The sequence below is a fragment of the Spermophilus citellus genome, assembly GCF_964194105.1.
Source record: "Spermophilus citellus genome assembly, chromosome: 2".
Taxonomy (NCBI): Eukaryota; Metazoa; Chordata; class Mammalia; order Rodentia; family Sciuridae; genus Spermophilus; species Spermophilus citellus.
The window spans coordinates 1,295,365-1,321,267 of record NC_138183.1 but is presented as its reverse complement, the minus strand read 5'-3'; the positions used below and the strand labels follow the sequence as shown (position 1 = coordinate 1,321,267).

General features: G+C 61.8%; 1 protein-coding gene and 1 long non-coding RNA gene across 10 annotated transcripts; one reads left to right on the top strand and one right to left on the bottom strand.

Annotated features, from left to right (window-relative positions):
* Positions 1–856: 856 nt before the first annotated feature.
* On the bottom strand, positions 857–5,265 carry LOC308632501. The gene is made up of 2 exons (XR_014018543.1): positions 4,665–5,265; positions 857–1,509 (listed from the first exon to the last, which is right to left on the bottom strand). It is a non-coding gene; the product is annotated as an uncharacterized lncRNA (long non-coding RNA).
* Positions 5,266–13,516: 8,251 nt separating this feature from the next.
* EGFL7 (EGF like domain multiple 7) lies at positions 13,517–25,635 on the top strand. Of its 9 annotated transcripts, none has more exons than XM_081279620.1 (10): positions 13,518–13,870; positions 18,326–18,415; positions 21,812–21,933; positions 22,105–22,221; positions 23,172–23,386; positions 23,487–23,582; positions 23,654–23,818; positions 24,359–24,423; positions 24,988–25,150; positions 25,263–25,635. In XM_081279620.1, exons 3-10 carry the CDS (start codon positions 21,854–21,856, stop codon positions 25,283–25,285), a joined length of 924 nt encoding a protein of 307 aa, XP_081135746.1. In that variant the 5' UTR covers positions 13,518–13,870; positions 18,326–18,415; positions 21,812–21,853; the 3' UTR covers positions 25,286–25,635. The 9 variants fall into 9 exon arrangements, with proteins under 9 accessions (XP_081135748.1, XP_081135746.1, XP_081135752.1 ...); XM_081279624.1 differs by lacking the exon at positions 13,518–13,870 and adding an exon at positions 16,609–16,799 and having other exon boundaries at positions 23,172–23,328; positions 23,470–23,582; XM_081279619.1 differs by lacking the exon at positions 13,518–13,870 and adding an exon at positions 16,609–16,799.
* Positions 25,636–25,903: the final 268 nt, after the last annotated feature.

Sequence of the window (25,903 nt, the reverse complement as noted above, 5' to 3'; positions counted from 1 at the left end):
GATGGAGAGGAAGAAGAGAGGAGGAAGAGGAGAGGAGGAGAGGAGGGGATGGAGAGGAGGAGGAGGGGATGGAGAGGAGGAAGAGAGGAGGAGGGGAGGGGATGGAGAGGAGGAGGAGGGGATAAAGGGAGGAGGAAGAGGAGAGGAGGAGAGGAGGGGATGGAGAGGAGGAAGAGAGGAGGAGGAAGAGGAGGGGAAGGGATGGAGAGGAGGAGGAGGAGGGGAGGAGGAGGGTGAAGAGAGGAGGAGGAAGAGGAGGGGAGGAGGAGAGAGGATGGAGATGAGGAGAGGAGAAGAGGAGGTGGGTAGGGGATGGAGAGGAGGAGGAAGAGAGGAGGAGGAAGAGGAGAGGAGGAGGAGAGGAGGGGGAGGAAGAGGAGAGGAGGAGGTGGGCAGGAGGAGCAGCAGTCTGCTGGCTGCTGGGGAGCTGGGATACCCACTGTCCCATGGGCTCTTGGGGGTGGGGGTCTCCAGCTGCCCCCTTATCCTGAAGATCCTGGGACTTGTCACCTCCATAGTCACAGGAGCCAGTTCCTTGAGGGAGTTCTATGTGTGTGTCCTCCGGGTTCTATTTCTCTGTAGAGCCTTGGCAATCCGTGAGGTCCCCAGGGTCATGCTCAGAGACAAAGTGGAAGGAGGACACCAAGGGCAGGGGATGGGGGTGTAGTGTATGTGGTGGGTGGGCAGAGTTTCAGTTCTGCAAGATGAGAAAACCTCTGAGCATGGATGGATGGATGGATGGATGGATGGGTGGATGGGTGGATGGATGGGTGGATGGCGCAGCGGTGGCACAGCAGGGTGACTGTGCTCAGTGCCAATGAGCTGTGCACTTAGGACACAACATCTTTATTTTAAAAAATTTTTTTTTATGTGGTGCTGAGGATCGAACCCAGCACCCCACGCATGCCAGGCGAGCACGTTATCGCTTGAGCCACATCCCCAGCCCCACTGAGCTGTGCACTTAGAGTAGTTAAGTTCTGTCCTGCATCTTTCCACAGTCACAGCACAAACACTTCTCGGCTCAGGCTGAGGTGGGGGCAGGAGCAGAGGGCGCCACAGCCACAGTCCAGGGACCAGCACGTCTCTGCCAGTGGCACTGGCTGGCCCGTGCTGTGTGGAAACCCAGTGCCCCTGCGACCTTCCTGCCACAGTCACAGCCATGGCCACTCCTACCTGGACATGCCGGCTGCAGTGCAGCCAAGAGAGGGAGCACTGAGCTCACGATTCCTGGTGCTCAGAGGGCTCCAGTGGGAGGAGGGACAGGCGCTGAGTGCCAGGCCCCCATGGCCACCACAGCCCTGCTGACGGGGAGCGAAGCAGGACTCAAGGAAGCAGCCCAAGGCCAGCATGCTGACAAGCAGTGACCCAGACACGTCTGCAGCCAGGGCTCTATTGCCACAGCCAGGGCCCACAGGACTGGAGGCGCCACGGAAGCTTCTGGGCTGGGCCTCTGGGACGGCGTGACTGTTAACATTTACCCACTCACGCAGAGCTTGCCGTGGTCCAAGCCTGCAGAAAGGTGGGGAAGAAAGAGGCCTTGACAGGGGTGCGGGGTAGGAGCACAGCCTGGGGACAGGAGGAGACAGGAGGTGGGAGCCAGAAGTGGCACTGAGTGCAAGACCAGGTCAGACGGGGACAGCTGCTGGAGTCCTCCAGGCTGAAGGACCTGGACACTCAATCGTGGGCTTTGAGAGCCATGGAAGGTTTTGTGTGTTTTTTTTGTTTGTTTGTTTTGTTTTGTTACAATAAACAAATTTTTACAAAAAATATTTTAAAAGGAATGCATGCACAGCTGGGTGCAGTGGCCACACCTACAATCCCAGGGACCCCAGGGGCTGAGGCAGGAGGATGGCAAGTCCCAGGCCAGCCTCTGCAACTTAGTGACCTGTCTCAAAATAAAAGGGTGGGGGATATAGCTCAGTGGTACAGGTTGGTGTCTGAGGCCCTGGGCTCCATCCTGAAAAAAAATAAAACAGGACTGTCCACGCATGTGATTTTAAAACTTCCCCAAGATGAAGGGGAAACAACCATCCCTTGCTCCATCTTGGAAAGTGACTGTTGAATCCTTTGAATCATTTTAGCTACTCTCCCCGGGATTTCCTCTGGATTTCTAAATAACAAGCTTATCACGCTTGTCCTTGGAACTTCCTGCTGACCTCCTACCCCAGCTTGGGGGCTTCACTTTTCCATTGCACGTGTATCCCCTGGACATCTGTGTACACGTCTCTCCCTCCTGCCCCCCGGGCCCCAGTTCCGTTTGAGCCCTGTAATAAAACATTGCCCCATAAAAATTGTTCACCCTGAGCCACTGAAAACCCAAACTCTTCACCCAGTTGCCCGACCCCCTTCAATGGGGCCAAGAACAGAATTCCTGCCTCCTGAAGCCCTTTGTCCCCCATTTCCTCTGGACTGGTGGCTCTTTGGGCTGATCCCTCCACTGTGACTCTGTCCTCCATCATCATGGGGACATACATGCCTCTGGTTTCCACCTTGGAATCCCAGAGTGTCAGCACCAGCTCCTCCCCAGAAGAGCCTGGAGATTATCCACTGCTTCGAGGTATCCACCCCCACCCCTGCCCAGGCAAAACCAGGGAACCAGAGGCTCAGCCGGAAGCCTCCTGGTGGCCTCCAGGGGCCCAGAAAAACACAGCACCAAAGTGCCCCTCCTGCCCTTCTCCCTGCCATGTGCCCCACATCCAGGCAGGGCCAGGGCATGATCCAAGTGCAATGTGAAGCACACACGGAGTCATGTCACTAAGTGAGTGGACAGACACAAGGAGCCAGCAGGGCACCCAGTGCCTCCAAGGTTTGCTCTAGGGCAGCCCCCAGGCCAGCAAGCTCCTGGCGTGTTGCAATTTCACACAAGCCCAATGGCCACTTTCGGACATGGGACCTCAGGTAGGCACCCTCTGCAGGGCCTGGCAGGAGTCCTGGGGTGCAGCCTCCAGGCCAGCTGCCTAGGGAGGGCCCTGGCCTTGCGTGGCGGCTGCCATGGAGCACAGGGTCACTCTTCATGACTCAGCAAGGTCCTGGGGATGCTCACGCAAGCGCCTCTGGAAGGACATGCCAGCAGTATGCATGGGGCTGCTGGGCTGTCAGCGACAGGCCACGCCTCCCACACTCAGGGTCTGCAGAGTTGGGTCCACCCGACCCGTCCAGGGGGAAACACCGCCACCCATGGGAAATGGGTGAACTGCATCGGCAGCCCCCCTGCCCACCTGCTTTGGAGGCAGAGGACCCAGCTCAGTCCCAGGGGTCTCAGGGTTCTGGGACCAGGACCCTCCCTGGCCCTACTCCCCCTGGCCTTGTGCCCACATGCCTACCCCTGGACAGGCCAGCCCCCTGAGTACTAGGCCCTGTGTCTGGAGACTGTGGGCCAAGTCCCCGGCCCCAGTGCCCAGCATGGAGAGGGAGCTGGGTGTCAGGAAAGCCCCAGCCACTTTTCAGTGACTTGCAGGCCTCAGAGTGTGGAGCTGGACCAGGCCACAGCAGTCAGAGGCTAGAGCAACTGGGCCCAGGGCCATGGCTCTGCTTCAGGGTCAGGGGTCCCCAGAACACCCCAGTGCTTCCTGGGCAGCCCCAGAGGGGTGAGATCAGCCAATGGAGGCAGGCCCTTAGGACTTCCTCTGTCCTGTCAAATGAGCAGCAGCAGGGCTTCAGGCCAGGCCAGGCCAGGGCTGAGTGTGGACGTGCTCTGGATGTGAACATGGCCTCTCTCTGGCTAGGTCCCGCCCTCTAGGCTATGCCACAGGGCCAGGCTCCAGGTGATGGGAAACTGAGGCAGGGCTGGGCCCAGCATTGACGATGGGCCTGGTCCACCTGCAGGCCCACAGAGGATGGCCTGGCCAGCCCCCACGGGCAGCAGGACACACCCTGGCCTGTGTGTGACAAGCCCTGGCCAGGCCAGTGTGGAGCCCTCACAGGCAGATGGCACATCCAACACTTTGCCCACAGGATGGCAGAGCTCCGCCACTCTAAGGAAGGACAGGGAAGCCACATCCTAAAACCCCACCAGGATCCAAACCAGGGACTGGCTTCTGGTGTTCCCTGGGGTGTGAACAGAGCACTTGGCAGCCCCTGTCCCCTTGGCCCAGCCACCTCTGAGGATGATGCCACAGAACAGAAGGTCACCAAGTCAGAGGGCTTCTTCTGGGGCCCCTCCTCTCTTGGGCAGAAGTGGGGGCCTGTGAGAGTCCGGCCCCTTCTCGAGGCAAGTGTCATGAGGGCTGAGGGGACTTTACTCCCCCCTACCCCCGGGTTTAGTGTGTTGGGGGGTCGTCACCCCAACGCTGACCAGCCTGGAGGGCTGGCTGTCACCCTCTACAGGGAGGGGGAAGTCCTTTGTGCCTGGGGGGTGAACTGAGGGAGCACTGGACACACCTCCCACAGCTCGGTCCAGGCAGATCTCCTTGCTGCCCCATGGAGAGAAAGCCCTGGGCTGGGGAGTGAGTCCTGTGTCCTCCCCTCTGCCACTCACTGTCCTTCAGGTTGGCCCTGGGAGTGGGGATGGTGCCAAACAGCCTCACCCTGTCCCATGAGGCCCCTGGTCCACCGGAGGGCAGCTGGGGCCTCAGTCCCCACAGCATCTCTAAGGAACTGCAGGGGAACCTATGATTGTCAGTGGGTGGCAGGGAATGCCCTGTCCTCCCCTGGATGGGGCTGACCTTGAGGGGCTGAGGCTGCTCTGGACCTCAGTTTCCTCATCTGAAGAGTGGGAGAGTACTGGCAGGATCAATGCGGTCTCAGATGGCTTCTGAAGGCCAGGCAGCCCCGCCACTCCCTGGTCTCCCTTCTCAGTGGTCGAAGGTGTTATCCTGCTGTGGCCTCCTTGTCTCTCAGCTCACCGTTGGGGCGGGGGAGTGGCAGGAAGGCAGGCTAGAGGAGCACTTCCGAGGCAGCTGGGGTGCAGCGGGTGCAGGCCCTGATAAGGCGCACATGGCCAGCTGCACGTCCGCCTTTTGTCCCGGCTCCGGCCAGCCTTTCCTGCAGGAGCTGGCCAAGGCGGGAAGATGGTGGCCTGCACCCTCCTCCCCTCTGCCTCTCTCTGCCCCTGGCTCTGAAGTCCCTGGGGTCCGGGCCTGGGGGAGTTTGAGGCCCCTGTGCAGTGACTGCTGGGCCTGGCACATACCTGGACACAAGGGCTCCCAGCCTGAAGCCAGAACCTGGAGAGTGCACTCCACGGAGGCTGCTGAGACCGACACAAAACACCAGAGCCCCTGAGCAGAGGCTCCGCCCCGCACCCTCCAGCCCAGGGAGGGGCCCCATCTTCCCTCCAGCTGCCAGCACACTTGGGACTCTCCCTCAGGTGTTGGACGCTACTCTCTGTCCATCTTTTTTTTTTAATGTATTCTTTAGTTTTTGGCGGACACAACATCTTTGTTGGTATGTGGTGCTGAGGATCGAACCTGGGCCGCAGGCATGCCAGGCGAGCGCGCTACCGCTTGAGCCACATCCCCAGCCCTCTCTGTCCATCTTGAGGTCCCAGAAAGGCTTGGGCCTGGCTCAGCCTGTGTGTCCCTCCCAGGGCTTCTGTGTCTGTCATCTGTCTTAAGATGGCCCTCTCAGCCCAGCATCCCTGAGAGGACTGTTATCTCTGCCCCCCTAGCCCACAGTGCCCATGCAGTGACCTCACAGAAGACCACTGTGCTGGGCCGAGGAAGGGTTCCATCAGGGGAATCCTCTCCCACCTGCTGAGCCCCAGGAGTGGCCCTTGGCTGAGGTCAGGAAGCCCTTTGAAGGCCAGGCAGCCCCACCATTCCCATTCCCTGGTCTCCCTTCTCAGTGGTCGAAGGTGTCATCCTACTGTGGCCTCCTTGTCCCTCCTTGTCCCACGGCCCCTGGGACCACTGAGCGCCCCTCAGTTTAGAAGGGGTTCTCACACAGGAGAATCGGACACCACGGGCTCCTGAGCAAAGAACGCATCCACGAAGGATCGTCCCCAGTCCCCAGGGTCCCTCACTGCTCTGAAAGTTAGGAAAACAGCAAATTCCCCGAGGTGCCATTCCGTGGGCCCCAACGCTGCATCCGAGAGGAGCTGGGGCCCTGTTAAGGAGGGGCTCAGAGGCCAGCGCCCAGCGCCTCACCTCCACCATCCCCTCGGCCGTCTTCAGGATTTCTTCTTTCCCCAGCACCTTGAATTTTTTGTTTTCAGTCAAGAATAAAAATCGTACAGACATGTGTCATCCATGAGTCTTAAGTTTGTGTACACCGTGGAGGGCCTAATCCGGCTAACCAACACAAGCATTACCTCACTGTCATTTTTCTCTGGTGACAGCACTTAAAAATCCATTCCCGGGGCTGGGGATGTGGCTCAAGCGGTAGCGCGCTCGCCTGGCATGCGTGCGGCCCGGGTTCGATCCTCAGCACCACATACAAACAAAGATGTTGTGTCTGCCGAAAACTAAAAAATAAATATTAAAAAATTCTCTCTCTCTCCCTCTCTCTCTCTCTCTCACACACACACTCTCTCTTTAAAAAAAAAATCCATTCCCTTAGGGCTGAGGGGCAGCTCGGTGGTAGGTCCCCAAGAACCTGGGTTTGAACCTCAGCACAGCAAGAATTAAAGAAGATGCCACCCCTGGGGTTCAAGATCACAGTGCCACGTCGCTGCTGGAGTCCCCGCCTCGCTCCATATTTCATGGGAGTACTCCTCCGGTCTAGCTGAAAGTTTGTGTGCTTTGACCAAAGTCTGCAACCTCACTCCCTCCCACTGCACAGCTCCCTCTCCCTGCTCTGTGAGCTGGACTCTGGAGCTCTCCAGGGCAAGGGCTGCACCTGGCCTCTCCCTGCCCAGACCACTTCGTGTAATGTCCTCCAGGTCCCCCGAGTCGCCATGAACCCCTTGTTTGAATAGCACCTCACTCTTCCCCTCCTGTTCTCCTGTGTGCCGCGCTCTCTCCACCCGTCTGAGCTTGGGCCCTGAGCTGGAGCCAGGCTGGGGCAGTGCAAAGGAGTGAGCAGCTCTCCGCGGTGGGATCCTGAGCAGGTCCTGGCTGGGCAGCTCCAGAGACTTGGAGGTCCAGGGAGCGGCAGGCACTGAACGCTGCTGGGCTGGGTGGGGCATGGGGTGCTTCCAGGGGCGTGGAATGGCTACCAGTCTTTCTCGGGATTCCTCCGCAGCTTTGCTGATGCCGTAAGTACGTAGGGCTCGCTGTGGGGAAACTCCACCTTGGTCCTCAAGGTGAGGGTGGCTTAGCTACACCTGTGCAAACCCTCAGGGCACTGTGGACCCTAGGTAATGATGGTGTGTCCAAGTGGCCTCATTCTGGGGGACACTGACCCAGGAGGCTGCATGTGCGGGGCCCAGGTGCCTGGGAAATCTATGCACCTTCCCGTTTGGCTGTGAACCTAAAACTGCTCTAAAAACAGGCTCTTAAGAATACATATGTCAGCCAGGCACAGTGGCATACTTCTGTAATCTCAGCAGCTTGGGAGGCTGAGGGAGGAGGATCGCAAGTTCAAAGCCAGCCTCAGCAAAAGCAAGGCCCTAAGCAACTCTGTGAGACCCTGTCTCTAAATAAAATACAAAATAGGGCTGGGATGGGGCTCAGTGGTCAAGTGCCCCTGAGTTCAATCCCCAGTACCAAAAAAACCCCGTGTATATCTGTCTGAATTTCACCTCGGTTGATCTAAGGGACATCTGTCCCTGTCACCAACATGGAGGCCTGCCCCTGGCGCTATGGAGCTGGGACTCAGCTAGATGGCTTCTTTCTGTCAAGGGGGGGCACAAGGACTCCCCTAGGATGGTTGCAAGCATGTGAGGATCAGTCTCAGTAAGAACAGGGCCTGGCTCACAGAAGCTCCCAAAAGCTGGGTCGTGGGGGCTTCTCTGTCCTGCTTTTGTGCCTCAGATCCAACCGGCTCCTCTCGAGAGCTGGACAGCAAGCAGGAAATCAATTCTTATTTTGGAATCATAAAATGAATATCAACAAATAAATTATCCACAGGCCTGGAGTGGTCTTCCTGCTGCCGCCCCGAGGTCCCTCAACGGGTGCTGGCTCCTGGTGATGACGGCTCTCCTTGGGAGTGCCCAGCCTGCAGCCTTGCTGTGCAATGGAATCAGCCCTCCCTGCCAGTGTGCTGTGCTGGGACCTGTTCTCAGGGGGCCCTGGGAGCAGCGTCCTTCCAGACAGGGGGCCAGACAGGGTGGGGGTCTGGTGCCCTGCAGCCCTCCCACCAGTGGTGACAATCGCCATCATCTTCATCGACCACAGTTCCTGAGCCCTCCCGCTCTGCCCCTCAACCCATGGGGTCTGGTGGTGGGGACAAAGTGGAAGTCCCTCTCTGAGCCCAGGGCCTGAGGCCCATCTGTGGCCAACTTCCTGAACCTTCTGCCTGCCCAGGCCTCCAAGGGGCAGTGTCCACATGTGGCCTGGAGGCAGCGACAGCAGGTTTCTGTGAGGGCTGCTGGGGGAGAGCCTGGCTCACTCAGCAGCCCCCACTTCCCCCCCGGGGCCCACGTGCCGGCCTGCAGTCTGAGCCAGGGTTTCCGGCCATTGTCCAGAGCAGGGCTTGGCTGGAGAAGCAGTGGTCCCCAGCAGGCCTGAGCGTGGGGGCGGGGGAGCTGGGCATCCTAGCTGAGTCCAGTGGGTGTCCCGAGGGTCCACATGGCAGCCTGTAGCAGTGGTGCCGAAACCCCCACATGGTGTACTCCCTCCTGGGGCAGAGCGGCTGCCAGGGCCTGGGAGTGCCCTGCCCCCTCTGCCTGGGAAAAGCCCAGGGCCACCTTCACACAGTCACCCCAGGGGGACAAGTGGGAAAGAACAGGGTGGGACCAGCACTCTGGGAGGAGAGGAGACAGGGACCCAGGCCTGGAGCACCTGGCTGCCCAGCCATGGGAATCCTTGAACTGGGAGCCACAGGTGGGAGAGGGCAGGGGACACAGACTTGGCCACAGAGTGACCTGAATTCTGCTCTGGCTTTGTCTCTTGCTGCTGTGGAACTTGGGCAACCTCTCTGGGCCCTAGTTCTCTCCTGGCATGATGGTGGATGCATTTGGAAGGGGTCTTGATAGACCCCTTATGATCTAGGGCAGAAGCGGGGGCCCAGAGAAGAACCTGAGAGCCCCAGGCCCAGAGCTGGCAAGTTCCCAGCACAGCCCCTGCCCCACTGGTGGGTGGCGCCTGGCCTTCCTGGCCCTGGCTCCTTTGTCCGGGATCAGGAGCCAGGGCAGGGAGAGCAGGCTGGGTCCGGGCTGCAGATGCTTTCCGGGCACTGAGGCGGAACAGCTACACATTCCAGTGGGCAGCCTGAGAGCACACCAGGGGTCACCTCCTGGGGGGGTCTGACCAGGTCAGCAGGCCCAGGGCAGACCCCCACTGGGATCTGACCCCACGGGAATCTGCAGAAAGGAAGTCTCATCTTGTCCGGCCCCTTGGACATTTGGAGGGAGGTTAGCCACTGGCCCCACAGCCCGTGGGAGCCTGTACCCTGTCCTGGCCCAAGGACTCCTGCAGGAGAGGAGAAGCCACTGAGCCCTCTCAGGTGCAGGAGAGGACAGCTGGGCCTCCTGCCCACTTGGGCTCCGTCTTGCAGGACTCATTCCCACCAGGCTGGCTGGGAGTGCTGCTTCCTTGCTCCTTCAGCCACCTCCCACCCAGGAGGACAGACCTGGTTCTGAGGCCAGGCAGCCGCTGCCCAGGTCACTCTGCTTCTCCCAGGCTGAAGCCTCAGGCAAGCCCCAGTCCTCAACTGCAGATGGGCACACTGTAGGGCAGGCCTCTGAGCCTTATGGGGGTTAGGGTTAGGGTCAGCTCTGTGCCTGGGCAGGGGAGGACAGAGAGGGCAGCTCCTGCACGTTCCCCACACCACCCTCTTGTGCACCTCCTGTCAGGATCTGGGGACACCTCTGCCCTGTCCCCACTAGCCCCTCTAGTGTCCCTGGGGCTTTCCAAAGTTTGTGTGTCAGAAACCACAGGCTAGGAAGGCATAGCAGGGCAGCCACTGACCACGTGATGCTATAAACCCCTGGCCCTGGTGCCTGCGTGAGAGAAAGGAGCCAAAGTCCCCGCCAAACCATGCAGATGCTTGTTCACAGCAGTGAGTTCAGCCAAGGGTAGAGACAGGGCAAAGGCCCACCATGGACCAGGACAAGCGCTGTCACACTGGACAGTCACACTGGACACTCTTGACACAGGAGGGAACAAAGCTCTCACCTATGCTCCAACTTGGAAGGATCTGGAGACAATCAGTGAAAGAAGCCAGTGACCAAACACCTCACACTGCCCCTCCATGCACATGGAAATGTCCAGAGGACAAATTAGAGACAGGTAGTAGGTGAGCGGGCGCCTGGGCCCGAGGGCCACAGCTCGCTGACCCACAGCTGCTCTTGACTGTTCCCACATGGAGTTACATATTTCAGTGGGCAGGCTGGACAGCTTCTCAGTGGAGCTCAGGCAGACCTGGAGGCTGACGCGCCCACAAGACAGGACCCCACAGGAGCCCGACCAGTGCAGAGTCCTGGCCGTGTTACTGGGAGCCCTGGGCTCATGCTGTCCAGCAGGCTCAGCACCTGCCTCCCCATCCCTCTCCTGCAACCAGAAGATCCAGGGGCAGGTGGGGGGGGGGGCTGAAGGCCGGCAACCTGCAGCCTCCAATCTCAACCCCGACAGGATGGCCATGAGGTGCTGTCTCCTACTCCCAGGTGCCCAGGCCACCTTCTTGCTGTCTGGACTCTAGTTTACACAGGTGAAACAGGACAGACAGATGGTCGCTAAGACCCCAGGAGCCTGACTTCCCGGACTGGGGCCACCTCCCCCTGCTCCCACTAGAGGAGCTCCTGAGTTTCACAGCAACACAAGCCAGGCTAGATCCGCATCTCCGCCAGGGTGCGGGGGTCGGCTTCCTGCAGCCCCGGGCTTGACGCAGTTGCCCTTCCCCTCTGGAGGGGCTCCCATTGTTCTCTGGGGCCGGTTCCCCATCTCCCCTGCACACGCACTTCCTGTTTCCTGGCTGAGAGGAAACAGAGATTTCTGGCCCCACCAGGCCTGTTTTCCCTTCCTCTCGTTACATTTTTTAAGGATATTAAAAATAAGAATAATGGGCAACTGTGAGGCTGAAAAGCAGGGGCCACCGGAGCTGCAGGCGCTGCAGGGCCACCTGCCTGAGCTCTGGGCTCGGGCCTCAGGCCCCAGCAGGAATGGAGGCAAGATCTGCGTTCTCCTTCTGTGCCCTGTGAAGGCCTGGGCCAGACTGTCCACACCGGGCCTGGAAGCTTGGAGAGCACCCCCTGGGCTACAGAGACCCTCCTCACCCCATCTGACATATGGGGAAACTGAGGCAGAGAAGCCTCCAGGGCCCCTAATGCCCCTGGGGGTCATGATAGCCCCACAAGAGGGACTGATGGGCTGAGGTGACTTGTGACTCCTCCTTTCCCAGAGCCCTCTTCCTCCACTGACCACTGGGTCCAGTGGACAGTCATCACCAGGGAGAAGGGAGCCCTGCCCCTGTGCCTGCCGAGGCTGGGGACGAGGCAGCTCTGGGTCTGTGGCCTCGAGCAGTCAGTGCCCTGAGTCTACGTCCTCTGTAGAGGGGTCCGTAACAGCCCGTGGGAGCAGAGCACAGCACTTGGCAGCGGGAGCTGCTCCTCTGGTTACTTCCTGAAAGGCTTCAGGGTGCTCAGCTCCCAGTTTCCCTGCCAGGCAGCGTGGGGGGGACAGGATAGCTCCAAGTGGGGGCTGGGGTACTGCCCTAGCACCCACCTCCACCAACCTGCCCAGCGAGATCTCAGGAACTTCCCTTTCCGCCCTGGAGATAAAGTGTTTTTTCCCCTCAACCGCAACAGCTGCCCCGCCCACCGGCTTGTGGAGTGGCAGCCCTGCTAGGCGCAGCTCCCGTCGGGTCCCAGTCCTGGAGGGTGCGCTGGGCCCAGCAACTCCCTTCCTGCTGCCACAGCAAGCTCTGTGAGGTGGCGCTGGCCTCATGGTTGCAGAGCCCGGCGCTGGGACGAGCTGAGGCAGGGCTGAGGACCCCCAGGGGTGACCCCAGTCCCTAGCAGCAGCACCAGGTGGGGGCTCGGCTCTGGCCAAGCTCACCCACTCAGCAAGGCTCGCATGGGGCCCCTGGGGCCCACTGTGTGTGTTTTCAGGTGGGATCTAGTGCCTACCTGGGGACCCAGGCTTATGGCTGGTGTATGGCACCGTCCTGCTCCTCCCATCCGACTCTCTTGCGCTTTGGTGTGCACATGTCTCGGCAGACACTCGCCTGCTGGTGAGCAGGGGACTCCGGCCCCTGAGCTCTCACCCCCAGATGTCTCGCTGTGAGACGAGCCTTTTCACAGGGGAGGGTTCTGTGGTCACCTCAGGACATTGCGAACAACCAGGCCACAACTGATGCACAGCACAGCTGAAAGAAAGATGGACAGCAGCAAGTGCCCCGAGCTGTGGGGCGTGGTGGGCCTGCACTGTGGAGGCCACCGCCCGGAGAATGTCAGGCACTGGTTGCTGGCTTCTGCCGCCTCTGGGGCCAGCGGCTCCCCAGGAACAGCCCATGTGCATGCCCCAAGAGGACGTTCTATGTGCACTTGGAAGGAGCCCCCAGGCACCAGCAGCCTGTTCCCCCAGCAGGCCAAGTGACAAGCAGTAGCCACATGACAAAAGCAGCCCAGGAGCATCTCGAGGCCCCTACAGGGCATGGTCTCCTCAGGAGAGCCGTCCCTGGACACAGCACGAGGGCTCTGCGATGGGCAGGCTCCTATGCTACCATCTTGCTGCCATGGGGTTGGCCCAGCCCCCTCCAAGCGACACAGCCAGCCAGGTGGGGGCGGTGCTTCCCCGTGCCCTGGTCCCCACTGCTCAGTCCCAGGTGCAGGGTGGGCCCTGCTCCCCCCCGTGGGTCCGAGATCGATGCCCATGGAGAAGGGCTCCACCTCAGGCCCCGTCTGGAGCTCTAGCAGAACTGAGCGTGGCAGGCAGGGGCCAAGGCCAAGGCGGGTAGAAGTGCCATCCAAACAGGAAATGTGGTGGCTCCCCGGGTGGGGATGGTGGCAGGGGGACCCTTTCTGACACTTGGAGGCTGAGTCCACAGGGACATGCTGAGAGCCCAAGAGGAGGCAACACCACCTGGGCCTCTGGCTGAGCTCCGAGTGGGAGGACTGCAGAAAGCAGGGCGTGCAGGGAGAGGCGCCAGGAGGGAGACGGGAGCAGCAAGGGGAAGGGGCCAACTGTCCCCCAGAGTCTGCCCATGTCCAAGCTCCATCCCTCTGCCGCCTTGGGCCAGCAGCTCTGCCCTGGGCCTCTAGGCCTTGTCAACCAAAGGGGTGTCACAGGAGGCACTGCACACACAGGCTTCTCAGACACGGCGGAGGGAGAGCTGTGGGCCCCACCTCAGGACACTGCCAGAACAACAGGCCACAACTTCACTCCCTCTCGGACTGGCCCAGCCTAGGAGTGGTCAGCTCATCAGGCCCTCAGTGACCCCTGCCCAGCCACCTCCCTTCCAGCCCTCACTGGGGACCAGTCCCTGGGCCAGACACAGCCTCTGATGGGAAGGCGCAGCCACGTCTGGCATGAGGCTGGACCTGCGGCTGACAGAGCCATCCTGTCCCTGAGGCCAGCTGCCGCTCCACAGGATAAACAGGAAGCCCACCTCTCCACGGCCCTGGGCTCTGGTCCCTCTTCCTGCAGCCCGGCTCACAGTCTGCACCCACCGCCCCGGGTCTCACACCACCTGAGATGCCCACGCTGGCTTCTGCCAGGGGCTTGATCCGCCCTCTCCTGGGGCTGCGGAGGCCAGGAGCTCAGCGGTGAGGGACCCAAGGAGGGGTCCATGAGGCTCAGGGGCTCTGGCTGGCCTTGCCACTCCTCCCCTCTGGCCTGCACACTGTGGGAACAAGGCTGCGTCCCCTCCACCAGCAACCTCAGCACACTAACAGGTAGGCTGGAGGCAGCTGTGACAATCCAGTCCAATGCAGCCACAGATGGGGATCTGAGGCCCAGTGTGGGAACCAAAGTGCCAGCGTCCCCACCACAGCCTGCCCCTGCATGGACACCACCCTGGGGGGGTGAGGCCCCAGCTCAGGACTCTCGGGCCTGGATGGGAGCAGGCCCACCAGGGCCCCACCTGCAGGGCTGCGAGGGGAGGTTGGGCTGGGGTGGAGCTCTCTGCCTGCAGTGGGGGCAGCACAGGCCTGGGTAGGGGCCCGCACCGACTCCTTTGAAGCATTCAGTGATCCCAAACAGGTGCCATCAGAGGGCAGAGGAGAGGGGTCTGGCGGAAGTGGGCACCTGCAGGGAAGGAGTAGTGGGACAAGCCAGTGGATCCTGAGACCTCTCCTCGACACACCTCATGTCAGAGCGGAGAGCCTGGACCCCCCCTTGAGGTCCCCTGAGGGATGGGGGAGGCTCAAGGAGCACCCCCAGGGGTTCAGTTAGGGCACAGGCAAGCCTGTGCCAAGGCCCCTTCCCTTGGGTGGGACCTAGTCTTGACTGGGAGGGGCTCGAAGGAGGCAGAACTTGTCAGGAGAGGACCAGAGACAGGAGGGTACAGATTGGGCAAGGCCTTGCTGGCGCCCAGGAGCCCAGCACGAGGCATCCAGACACACAGGGACCCAGGATCAAACCCTCCTGCCTGCAAGCCCACCGTTCAGCCACCAACAGGGTTCCCTTGTGCTGAGGGCCAGGGCGAGGGGTGGCCTACCAGCCCTCCAGTGCTGCCAAGTACTTCCAGCCCCTGCCATCCTGGGCAAGGTCTGATGCCTGGACTGTCCAGGTTGGGGGCCAGGAGGAACTGGGGTTCCTGAGAAAGGGAGGAACAGCTACTCCTGAGCAGAGCCCAGAGCTAGTCCTGCTGTCCCTCACAGCTCACCTGGGCCAGATCTCCACCCTCTCTGGGCCTCAGTTTCCCCTTCTGTATACAAAAGGCCCGGATCTAGCCAGACTGGACAAAGGCTAGTTCTGCCCCTGGGGCCAGAGCAAATCCCTGGGTGTGGGGCTGAGGCAGAGACAGGCAGGCCCTAGAGCCAAGGGCAGAGGGGCCCCTCCAGGCTGGGGCCTGGGTCTCACGGGCCCTGTACACCGGCAGGACACCCTGGCTCTGGTGTGCAAGATGAACTCTTGGGCGGGGGCTGGGAGCTAAAGTGTTACAATGGGAATGAAGACCAGACTGCAGGGAGGCAAGCGTGGAGGGGCATGGGGATGGGGGACTCTGCCTGTCCACTCCTGAAAGAGGCCCCCAAACCCCTCTCACTTAGACCAACACCACCCACATGCCAGGAGCCCCCTTCCACCATCAAGACCTGGTGGCAAGTACCCCTCTTACTCCCATGGAACAGATGAGGAAATGAGTCTGGGGGACGGACACCATCTGTGGCAGGGTGGGCTCGCCTGGGCCACCAGACAGAAGCCCCTGCTCCCTGACAGCATGGTGCCTACAGCAGCCCATTCCCCTGGCCATGGGGTCTGGGGGCTGACCCTGCTGATGCCCAGTGGCCCCGCAGGGGATTTGCCAAGTTTCTCCCACCTCCCTCTCAGCCTGAAGTATTCATCTGGGCAATGCAGAGAAAGCTGGGAACAAGAGAGACGCCCAGGGCCTGAGGAACAAGGGCGTCCCAGGCCTTAGGCAGGCAGGGGCTGACCCCAAAGCAGGGCTCCTGCCCCAAGGACAGCCAAGGTTGCGAGGCCCTGCTCCTGGGCACACTCGGCCCACTGCAGTCTGGGGTGTGACCTTGGGAACTATTGGCCCTCTGCACAGTGTGCGTCCCACCTCATCCACTGTTAAGGTCTGTGTGCCCAGCCTGGACTCCCACTGCTGAGCTCGAGACCTGGGGGTAAGACCTCAGGGAATCTGAGGGGCTCCCACTTTGGCCACCCCAAAGCTCCTGCATCCTTCCCTAGCCTGCCGAAGGCCAAGGAAGGGAGGACAAGGGACTGAGGGCATATTTGGCCCTCCAGGTCCTGAGCACCCTCTTCCCTGAGCACCCCGGCGAAGTGGGTCAGGGTTTTGGGCCTCCATGCCCATCTCTAGGGCAGGGCTTACTACCTGTGGGCAGCTCTTTCTGAAGAGAAAGAGCTCAGAATCCTGGAGAAAGCTGGAGTCTCCCCGTTCACGCCTGTCCCTCCCATCACCCCTCCCACAGCCAACCCTGGGTGGGCCTCAGGACCCACAGGACAGGCTGTTCTCAGACCGTCCAGCCTGTCCTGCCACCCCCAGATCCTTCCAGAGGGGTCCTGCCATGCACCACCTGACCCACTGGCCAAGTCTCCAGCATGGCTGGCCGCTCCCTTGGGCTGGACCCCTCCAAGTTCCCACACTGTGTCATCTGGGGGTGGCTCAAAGATGCAGAAGGTCCCTCTGCCACATGGATGGGCCTGTGGGAAGGCCTTGGCTCCACATCATCTGTCCCACAGTCCTGAGGGCCACCAGCCAGGCTGCAGCTGAGCCAGAGCCCACTCTCTGGCTGCTTCAGGGAGAAACCAAGAAGTCCCAGGAGACAGCTCCCCCTCCCTGGCAGCCCGCTGGCCCCTCTCAGCAGCCCCCACTGCCCCCAGCCTCCTGTTTGTTCACTGACAGATCCCCGTTATCAGAGGAGAACACACACAGGAAGTCCGGTCGGGAAGGGCCCATCCCAATCCCGATTTACACGGGACCCAGCATAAAAAGCCGCCCTTCCTTGCCGGGAGGAGCCTCCATGCCCCTGTCGGCCACTCCACAGGCCCAGATGGAGGCTGCAGCGGACAGGACAGACGACCGGCCTCAGGAGGTGCCTTGGGGTGTCTGGGCCCAACACCCCCACAGGGGGCAGGGACCATGCCTGGCCCGAGTAGGCAGCAGTCGTGGCTGTGGCCAAGCCTGGGCGGCATCAGGTATGGCAGGGTGACTCTGAAGGGGCAGGGAGCAGGCAGAGAGGGCCCTGAGTACCCCCGTGTGGGATGAGGTGGCTGCAGCCCCCGTTGGCTGGGCTTGAGCCGGCCACCTCTGGATGCTGTCCCAGCTGCAATCCCACTTGCCTTTCTGGCTGGTGCTGTCCCTGCTGAGGCTCTGGGCCAAGCCCCCACTAGTGGGTGTCCCACCCCTCATCCCTGGCTGCGCAGTGGCTGTGTGCCTCTACAGGGAGACTGAAGACGGCCTGGCTCACAGCCTCACCTCTGCCACCCCCCACCGCTTCCCCAGAGGAACCCCTGGGCTTGGCAGCAAATCTCAGCGGGGCTTGGTTCCCCTCACTATTCCTCTGCTGCAACCCAGTGTGCTGAGGGCTGGGGTCTTCTCAGATTGCCCCTAGTGGACAACATCCCCAGGGAAATCAGGGAAATATGTTGGTCTGGAGATCAGCCCCAAGGGAGGGACCCCGAAGCCCATCTGTAGCACAAATGAGCTGTGTGTCCTGGGGGCACCGCATGTGGGGCAGGGAGCAGCACCCCTCTCCTGCTGGACTGGCTTTGGGGGCTCAATCTCAGGGACAACTTGGAGGGGTGCAATGTGGACACAGGGTGACCCTTTTGGCCCACCCTGTCCACCAAGGAAGCCTCCTGTTCTCCTCCCCAGCCCCTAAGTTAGGTAGTAAAGGTCTCAAATCCCCCAAAGCAGCATCAGGTCTTCTGGCCCCCACCCCTGTCTTTGGTGTCAAAAGGCCTGTCAAAGAAGGCCCACTGTTCAGGTGAGGAACAGCTGAGGTCTCAGCCCAGGTTAGGGCAGGAGGACCAGTGCAAGCACCTCTGAGCTTCCTTTTTTGCTGCATCTTCTCTGCCTGATGGGCAGGAGGGGTGGACGGCTGGCCAAGGGTTGAGCGGCCGCCATAGCTTCAGAGGATGGGGCAGGGGCCTCTCCTTCCCAGGGCCTCCAAGCCCTGCTCCCTCCTCAGGACTGAGCAGGAGCTTCCCTCTTGGACTTAGGGGGTCAGGAAATCTAGGAGCCCCCATTCCCAACAATAGACATCCCCTTAGACCCACCTTCAGAGGTCCCCAGGATCCGTGGGTCCAGGGCTGCTGAATGGAGAAGGGCGAGGCCTCGCTCAGGGGCTCTCCTTCAGCACACGTGCAGCTCAGAGCTGTGGGCCTTCCCCATCCATCTGCAGGCCCCTCACACCACACCCAAGCTTTTTCCTTTGCACCTGGTCCTTAGAGCCAGACTTTGAGCAACAACCCCATTTTACAGATGGGAGCCTAAACCCACCACTGTGGCTGCTCCCTGGGCAGCTCCAAGAGGCCAGTTTGTCTGGGGACCTAGGGTGGAGGTGGGTGCAGGATGGAGTCTATAGGTCTAGTGCAGGTTGCAGGCTGCAGTGCCATGACCACATCAGAGCCTGGACTCAGGGCCCCTTCCTAGCCCCTGGGCCTCAGGGAGACCAAGGATCTGCCAAGGCACTAATCCACATGCCATCTGTGACCTGCAGCCCCTGGCACCAGCGAGTTGGGGTGGCCCCCCTCACGTAGAAGAGCAGCAGTCTCCAGTGTGCAGGGGATGACGAGCTCCCCCACACCCGGTGAGTTCTCAGCAGGCCTCCAGGTGGCAGCCACAGGGCCTGGCCTTGCCAGGAGCACACTTCACCTGTGTGTGCAACCGTTACCCGATCAGGGCCAGGCTCAGGGTCAGGAACTGCCAAGGTGGGTGGGCCAGGGCCTCACACTCTTGAGATAATCAGGCATGGAAGTGTGATTACACCAGAGGCACTGTGACACTTTAGCCCTGAACACAAATGTGGAAACTGAAGTGGGGAGAAGAGAGATATCAGCCTAGGAGCCTCTGGAGGTGACCATGGGGACGAGGGGTCTTCAACCATAGGGAGGAGCCCTCAGCGGTCTTAACTGCCCCAAATAAGACATACTATGGTTAGGAGGGCAGCTTGAGGTCACACCCAGGACCCATCTGGGCACTGTTCTGACTCTGGGCGGGTACTGGGTCTCTGGGAAGAGGGTCCTGATGCCTATCCCATAGTGGCTGCAGGTGGAGGTCAAATTGGCTTCTCCTTTCTAGCAGGCTGGTGGCTCCGAGGCTCCGATTACCATCCTGGGGCCAACCCTTGGGCTGGAGTTAGCATAGACTCAGTATGGGTGCCCCTTGTCGCATCTGGTTTCCAGCGCTAGCGGAGTTTGGTGACCCCAGTCGCCAAGCGTTCTACCGGCTGCCAGGCTAGGGGCTCCGGAAGGACCAGGACTTGCGATGGGGACTCAGGGGTGCGGAGCAGCGCTCAGAGGCCAACTTGAGCCAAGACCCCGGGTTCTCGCTGGCCCATTGAGCGTCTCCGGGAGCTCTCGGACAGGGGGCCTCAGTTTCCCCGACCCGCGCAATGGGATCGGGTCGGCACCGTGAGCCCACCAGGCGGGGGCCGGGCTCCGCCGCGGCCGCCAGGTGGGGCGGGGCCGGGGGCGGGGCGGGGCGGGGCTCGGGGCCCCCTCGGCGCGGCTGTGGCGGCGGCGGCGGCGGTGGCGCGTGCGCGCCCCGGATCGCGCGGTGAGTGCGGAGGGAGCCGGGTCCCGGGACTTAGGGCGCCGCGGGCGGGGGGTCTGCGGGCCGCTCAGGCGGGACCGGGGAGGCCGGGGCCACCGGGAGCGGAGCTGGGGGCGGTCACCCGGGCGACGCCGAGCGATGGCAGGGACCCAAGAGGTGAGCGCGTGGGGGCCGCGGCTGGGCCGCGCGGGGCTCGCGGACCCCACGCCCAGCCCCGGTCCTGCGGCCGCCCGGGGAGTGGGCCCAGCGGCCTTGAGAAATGGCGCCCCCTGCTGGCGACCTGGCGCCGCGGCCCCTCACCCTGACCCCGGCCTGCGCCCCCCAAGCTGACTTGAGGCCTCGAGGCCCCCACACCGCAACCCAGCCCGGGTGGGCCGTCCAGGGGATGTCACGCTCCATCCCCGCTCCCACCGCACAGAGCCGAGGAGGCGGCGGCAGGAGGCGGGCAGTGGAGAGCGCGCCCCCGCTAAGCGCGTCGGGTCCTCCTGCCTCCCGCGCCCCTCCACCTTCTCCCTGGGCGATAACATCCAGACACCGCTTAGGCGCGAGGGGATGGGGCCCTTACCCTACGTTGGCCAGGGCTCTCCCACTAAGCACGCAGCCTCCCCCAACCCTGTGTGGGCTGCGGGCCGCCAGGCGGGGAGGGGAGGTGGTGGGCAGGGCCCTTGGTTACAGTCGGAGGGGACATGATTGCTTATCAACCTGGAGGCGACGCCACCACCCGCCCGCTGCGCCCCGGGCCCCAGTGGCTGAACGGCGAAGGGAAATGAGACTCTGCCAGCCTTCGCCTGCACCGGCTTTCTCTGGCCTTGGGCAAAGCATGACTTTCAAAAATCGAGTTTCTTTAAGCACGGTTCCCTTTCTAGACAGCCTGAAGTACCTGCGTGCTGTGGATGAATGTTTGGGGCAGAAAGGAGCTGCCCCCAGGCCAAGCTCCACATCCCCCTGCTCAGCACAGGCTAATGAGGCTGCTGGCCCACCTTTTCCTTCCTGTCCCAACTCCCAAGGACCACCTGATTCTTGCCTGGACCAATAGGCCCACCTCCAACCGTTTCCTCTCCCAGGGACCACCTCTAGGGTTAATCTTCCCTAGCCAGGTCTGATTGGCAGGATACACCCCTGTCCAAGAAACTGTCCCTGCCCACTCACAGACCCTGCCCTCCCTTCTCTCTACTTCAGCAGAAGCAGGATGTGGGAAGCTCCCCTGCCAGCTGCCTTCCCACCCAGAACCCCATGATACAGGGACCCAGCTTGGAGTTGACCCCAGCTGAGTGACCCAGGAAGCCAGCACAGGCTTCCTTTCCCCTCTGGGTGGGGGTTGGCCGGCGGCCAGGGCTCAGTAACCACCTAGGGCTGTCAGAGCAAGAAGGGCCTCAGGGACCCTCATGGTGTCTGAGGAAGCTGAGTCCTGACATTACCCCAGGCTCCACCCTGCCTGTCTGCTGGCCCTTTCCTGCCCAGTGGAGTGGGGAGGGGGCCCTGCAGGGCTAGGGCAGCCCATGGGAGGAGCCGAGCCCTTGAGAAAGCACCATGTCCAGCCTTGGATGTAACTCACCACCCCGCTGGGCTACCATAGGACAGGAGGCAGATGCCCTTCCCCATGCAGACCCTCTACCCCCAGCATCACTGACTATTAATTCTGGCTGGAGCTTCTTACATTCCCAGGTTGCCTCCCCCTGCCTCCCTGGCCCCCACCCAGAGCCAGGAGAGGGCTGGAGATGGGCTCCGCTGGCATCTGCATTGTGGGTGCCCCTTACTCCCCTAATTGTGGGTCCCGGGGAACACTGCTCTGGGAACACCAGAGACTGCACATGTGCTTCAGACTGGCAGGGATGCTCCTCGTAGCTGTGGCCTTCCTCCCCTGGCCTCAGGATGTGCACCCTATGATGCTTCCTGGCTATGGCGCACCTGCTGGTGGAGGCCGGACACCTGCACCTGATACAGACCCCACAGTGCCCCCTACTGGCTTTCTATTGGCAGACAAGGACCCAAAGTCCAGAAGAGCTGTGATGGGGTGGCCAGTCCCAGGCTAGGCTGAATTCCAGCTCTGCCCACTAATGCCCTGTTAGCAGACTGGGAGCGGAGGTCAAGCTGGCCCCTGCTTCCTGTGACCACAAGGGCCCTAAAACCAGCCAGGGGAGGGAAGGATGACTGGTCCAGCTGGAGCTTTGGGTGCCCTCAGGTTCAGCTCCCTAGCCCAAAAGGCCCAGATACCTCCTTCCCCAAGAACCCTGGACAGCGGCCTGGCTCTGGCTGGCCACCTGGAGCAGGGGGAGCTGGCATTGACCCTGGGGGCTGTCCCCCTGGTGGGAGGCCCCAGCAAGTGGCTGAGCTAGGCAGGCCTCACAAAGCCGAAGGTGTGGACTCCACCAGAGACTTGGGATAGAGAAGAGTCTGCAGGAGGGCTAATGGGGTTCTGCTTTGTGCCCAGGCCACCCAGAGGACAAGGCCATCCCTCCTGGACACACAGGCCATGTGGGGCTCCCAGGAGCTGCTTCTAGTGTGGTTTCTGGTGCTGGCTGTGGGTGGCACGGAGCATGTCTACCGGCCCAGGTGAGCCAGGGCTTGGGCCTCAGGGTGCTGGGGTGGGAGCCAAGAGCCCTCAGATCCTCCCCAAGGCAGCCTCCAAATCTCAAGGGGATTCCCTGTGGGCTCTCATGGGCCCGGGGCTGGGTGGCTCCTGGCTGTGGGCCCTTCTTCTGACCCTCTGCCTGCCCTGCACAGCCGCAGGGTATGTGCAGTGGGAGTTGCCAGGGGCCCCATCTCCGAGTCCTTTGTGCAGCGTGTGTACCAACCGCTCCTCACCACTTGCGATGGGCACCGAGCCTGCAGCACCTACCGGTAAGTGTCCTCAGGACCCCAGGACCAACCCTCCAAGGTACCTATCCACCACCTGGCTCAAGAGGGACCTGACCCGAGATGGCAAGCCAAAGCCAAGGCAGTAGGTCTCAGTTGTCTGAGTCCGAGGACATCACTTCCCAGGGAACCCCCCGTTTCTCCAGGGGCTGTCCACCCATCTGTACCCTTAGCTTCCAGGGTGCTCAGCCCGCCTGCCCACCCTTGACACCATTGGCTAAAGCATTCTGTGACTTGGGGTGGCAACTGTCTCAGTCCCTCTGGCTGTACCCAGGGCTCCAGTGGTCATTCTCCCCACGACAGTCCCTGAGGGCGTGGATGGAGGCCCCCAGGCCCCTATACATCCGTCAGATTAACACACCAGCCTTGGGGTCCTGCGGCTCAGGACTCAGCTGCAGGCAGGGTCCTTGTTCCTGAGTTTAGGGAGCTTAGCCTGCCCCATCCAGAAATCTTGGGAAAGGGTGGGAAGGAACAGGATAGTTTGTGAGCTCCCCACTAGGGGTAGGAGGCCAGGACTCCAGAACCAGGGGCTCCTGATCCCCAGAGGTAGAAGATGACAACCCCAGGTGCCAGACCCCAGGGAAATGAAGAAGGCCAAGGTTAAGCTGGTTCTGCCAGTGACCAGCTGCAGGACCAGGTAGGCCTGTCCCTCTGGCTAGATGCCCTCGTCACAGGCTCGAGATGAAGAGGCACTCACGGGCCTGGCACTGTCCCTGCTCTGTGCCAGGCACAGCTGGGGCTTCTTCAACACTGGAGCAGCCACCTAGGGAAACCCTATGCAGTGACTCTGAATTGACATCCCTGGGGAGAGGACCTCTGAGGACACCTGGGAGTGACCCTCTGGTGCTCAGAAGCTGGCAGACCAAGTGGGCAGGGTAAAGCCAGGCCTGGGCCACCCAGTTGTCAGCCCCTCTGAGCAGTCCCCACCCCTACAGCACTATCTATAGGACCGCCTATCGCCGCAGCCCTGGGCCGGCCCCTGCCCGGCCGCAATTCGCCTGCTGCCCTGGCTGGAAGAGGACCAGTGGGCTCCCTGGGGCCTGCGGAGCAGGTGAGGGAGGGCAGCAGGTCCCAGGACACTGCCGTCCCCAGGTACTGCCACCCCGGGGGCCCTGGAGGGGGTACCTGGCATCAGGATTCCCGCTACCAGGTGACCAGCAGGGCACCCTTGCTGCAGAGCGCCCCCTTCCCTGGCTGCTGATGCAGGGCCCTGTCACCCTACACTGGTGACAGGCCTCCCCTACCCACAGCAATATGCCAGCCACCGTGTGGGAACGGAGGGAGCTGTGTCCATCCAGGCCACTGCCACTGCCCTGCAGGGTGGCAGGGTGACACCTGCCAGACAGGTAAGGTTGGCTGTGCCTCCATGAGGGGCTGGGGAGGTCCTCTGTGGGCACCGCTGACCCCCGTTTCCTAGATGTGGACGAGTGCAGCACTGGAGGAGCCGGCTGTCCCCAGCGCTGTGTCAACACTGCAGGCAGCTACTGGTGCCAGTGCTGGGAGGGGCACGGCCCGTCTGCAGATGGCACACTCTGCCTGCCCAAGGGAGGGCCCCCCAGGGTGGCCCCAGGTCCCACAACAGGTGAGCTCACCCCTCCACCCTTACTGCTGGGCCTAGCCTGGGGCAGTGGGCAGGTGGGTGGGCATCACCCTAGGTGCACTGAGGGCAGTCAGCCCTGGCCTGGGTCAGCATCACACAGAGAGGACTGAGCCCAGGTGGCTGGGCTGCTGGGCAGTTCTGTGGGTGGAAGGAGCAGGAGGCCCTGCCCCCAGGGTTCCCAGAAGGCACTGAGGGGAGGTTTCCCTGAGGCCTCGCCTCAGCCAAGAGATGCAAGCACCAGCAACCTGGAGAATCACCGTGCCTCCGCTGGTGACGGGGCATTATTACTTTTGGTACGCGCTGTGACACTTCAAACTCGTACCGTGAGTAATAATGCGCCGTCTGCAGCCCCGCACCAGGAGCACCTCGGACCCCGGGTCAGCACAGCAAGCCTGGCCCTGCACCAAGGGGCAGGGTGGGGGCTGGACGTGCCAGGCGGTCCTCAGGATCAGAGGCCAGCCTCAGGATTGGGTGGGGTGGGGTGGGGACCATCCTCTTGACCACACCTGGATCTGCCTGCAGGAGTAGACAGCATGGTGAGAGAAGAGGTGCGTCAGCTACAGTCCCGGGTGGACATGCTGGAGCAGGTGAGGACTGGGGGGTCTCCCTGGTCCTATGGAGGGCCACAGACCCCCCTGGCCTCCCAGGACATGGCTCTCCCTGAGGGATGGTTGTGAGGCTCCATGGGGTAGCCCAAAGGCCCCCATTTCCTTCTTCCAGAAGTCCAGGGGCTCTTTGGGCAGGGGCAGTGGGACATTGGCTGGGACTCCTGGCCAGGAGGAGCTGAGCTTGGACACCCCTCCCCAGGCCATGCTTGGAGTGGGAGCCCAGACCCAGAGCCCACCTCCACTTGCCACAGCAGGTCAAGCTTTTGCTGGCCTTCCCACAAAGCCATGGGCTCAGAGACCCTTCTCGTCCCTCTACCGAAACTTAAAACCTTAGGACCAGGTGCCCAGGCCTTGGCCTGTCTGATGTCCTTCAGGCCCACCCAGCTTCTCGGCCCTTCAGGCAGCAGCTCCCTCTAGTGGCGAGAAGAGCCCTGTTGCCAGAGCTGGGGGCCCGCACTGCCCAGCCCTCACTGGTTCTCCTTAAGTCTTATGCAAGCGCAAGAGGGGCTGGCCCTGGGTCGTCAGCCTCCTGCATCTCCACAGAAGCTGCAGCTGGTGCTCGCCCCACTGCACAGCCTGGCCTCGAGGGCCGTGGAACAGGGACTCCAGGACCCTGGCCGCCTCCTGGCCCACTCACTGCAGCAGCTGGACCGCATTGACTCACTGAGCGAGCAGATATCCTTCCTGGAGGAGCAGCTGGGGTCTTGTGAGTGCCACAGCCACCTGCCCTGGAAGCTTGGGAACCATCTTGGGCCAGTGTGGCCACCATGGGGACAGGCAGGTCTGACTGGTGACATAGCCCCCTCTTCTGTCTCTAGGCTCGTGCAAGAAGGAGCTGTGAGGAGCCTTCCGCACTGCAGGCTGCACTGACCCACCCCAGCTCCCCTACCTCTAGTCCCCTAGCTGGGCCCGATGCCATTCCTGGTGATGGCTGTGGGCAGGCTGGGAAGGGCCCTTTCTTTGTCCCACTGCCTTAGAAGGCTCCCAGGGAGGACTTAGGTGTGGGGTGAGGTCCTCTGCATGAACGCCCTCCCACCACGGCTGGATTTTCAAGGGCCTGGTGGGTCGGAGGCCAGGGAAGGTACGGGGGCTGCATGCCCAGAGCTGGGGACCACTGGGGCTCACTGGGCAGTCTGCCTGGACCAGGGCAGAGGCCTGTCTCATGTCTGCCAGAATAAAATCAAGACTTGAGCTGCTGTCCATGGATGGTTTGGGGTAGGAGGAAGGTGCTGCCCCGTGCAGACCCTCTGCCATGATGGGGTTCAGGGAAGGCACTCCAGGCCCACCACACCAGGCTCCCAGTGCTGTCAGGGCTGAGGCAGGTGGCCGTGAACTTCCTGAGGTCGTGATCGCCACGTAAGCTCAGCTGGTGCTTCCCCACTGCACAGCTGGCCTCTGTCCCCCGTCTCCAGGCAGTCAGTCACCCTGCCCCCTCGACCCCACACAACCATGAGAGGAA

Excerpts from the sequence above, each read along its gene's own strand:
- EGFL7 (XM_081279622.1), top strand. The coding sequence starts at position 21,854 with ATGTGGGGCTCCCAGGAGCTGCTTCTAGTGTGGTTTCTGGTGCTGGCT. Across the intron at positions 22,222-23,171 it reads CGAGCCTGCAGCACCTACCG|CACTATCTATAGGACCGCCT; the intron begins GTAAGTGTCCTC and ends CCACCCCTACAG. Across the intron at positions 23,583-23,653 it reads GGGTGACACCTGCCAGACAG|ATGTGGACGAGTGCAGCACT; the intron begins GTAAGGTTGGCT and ends CCCGTTTCCTAG.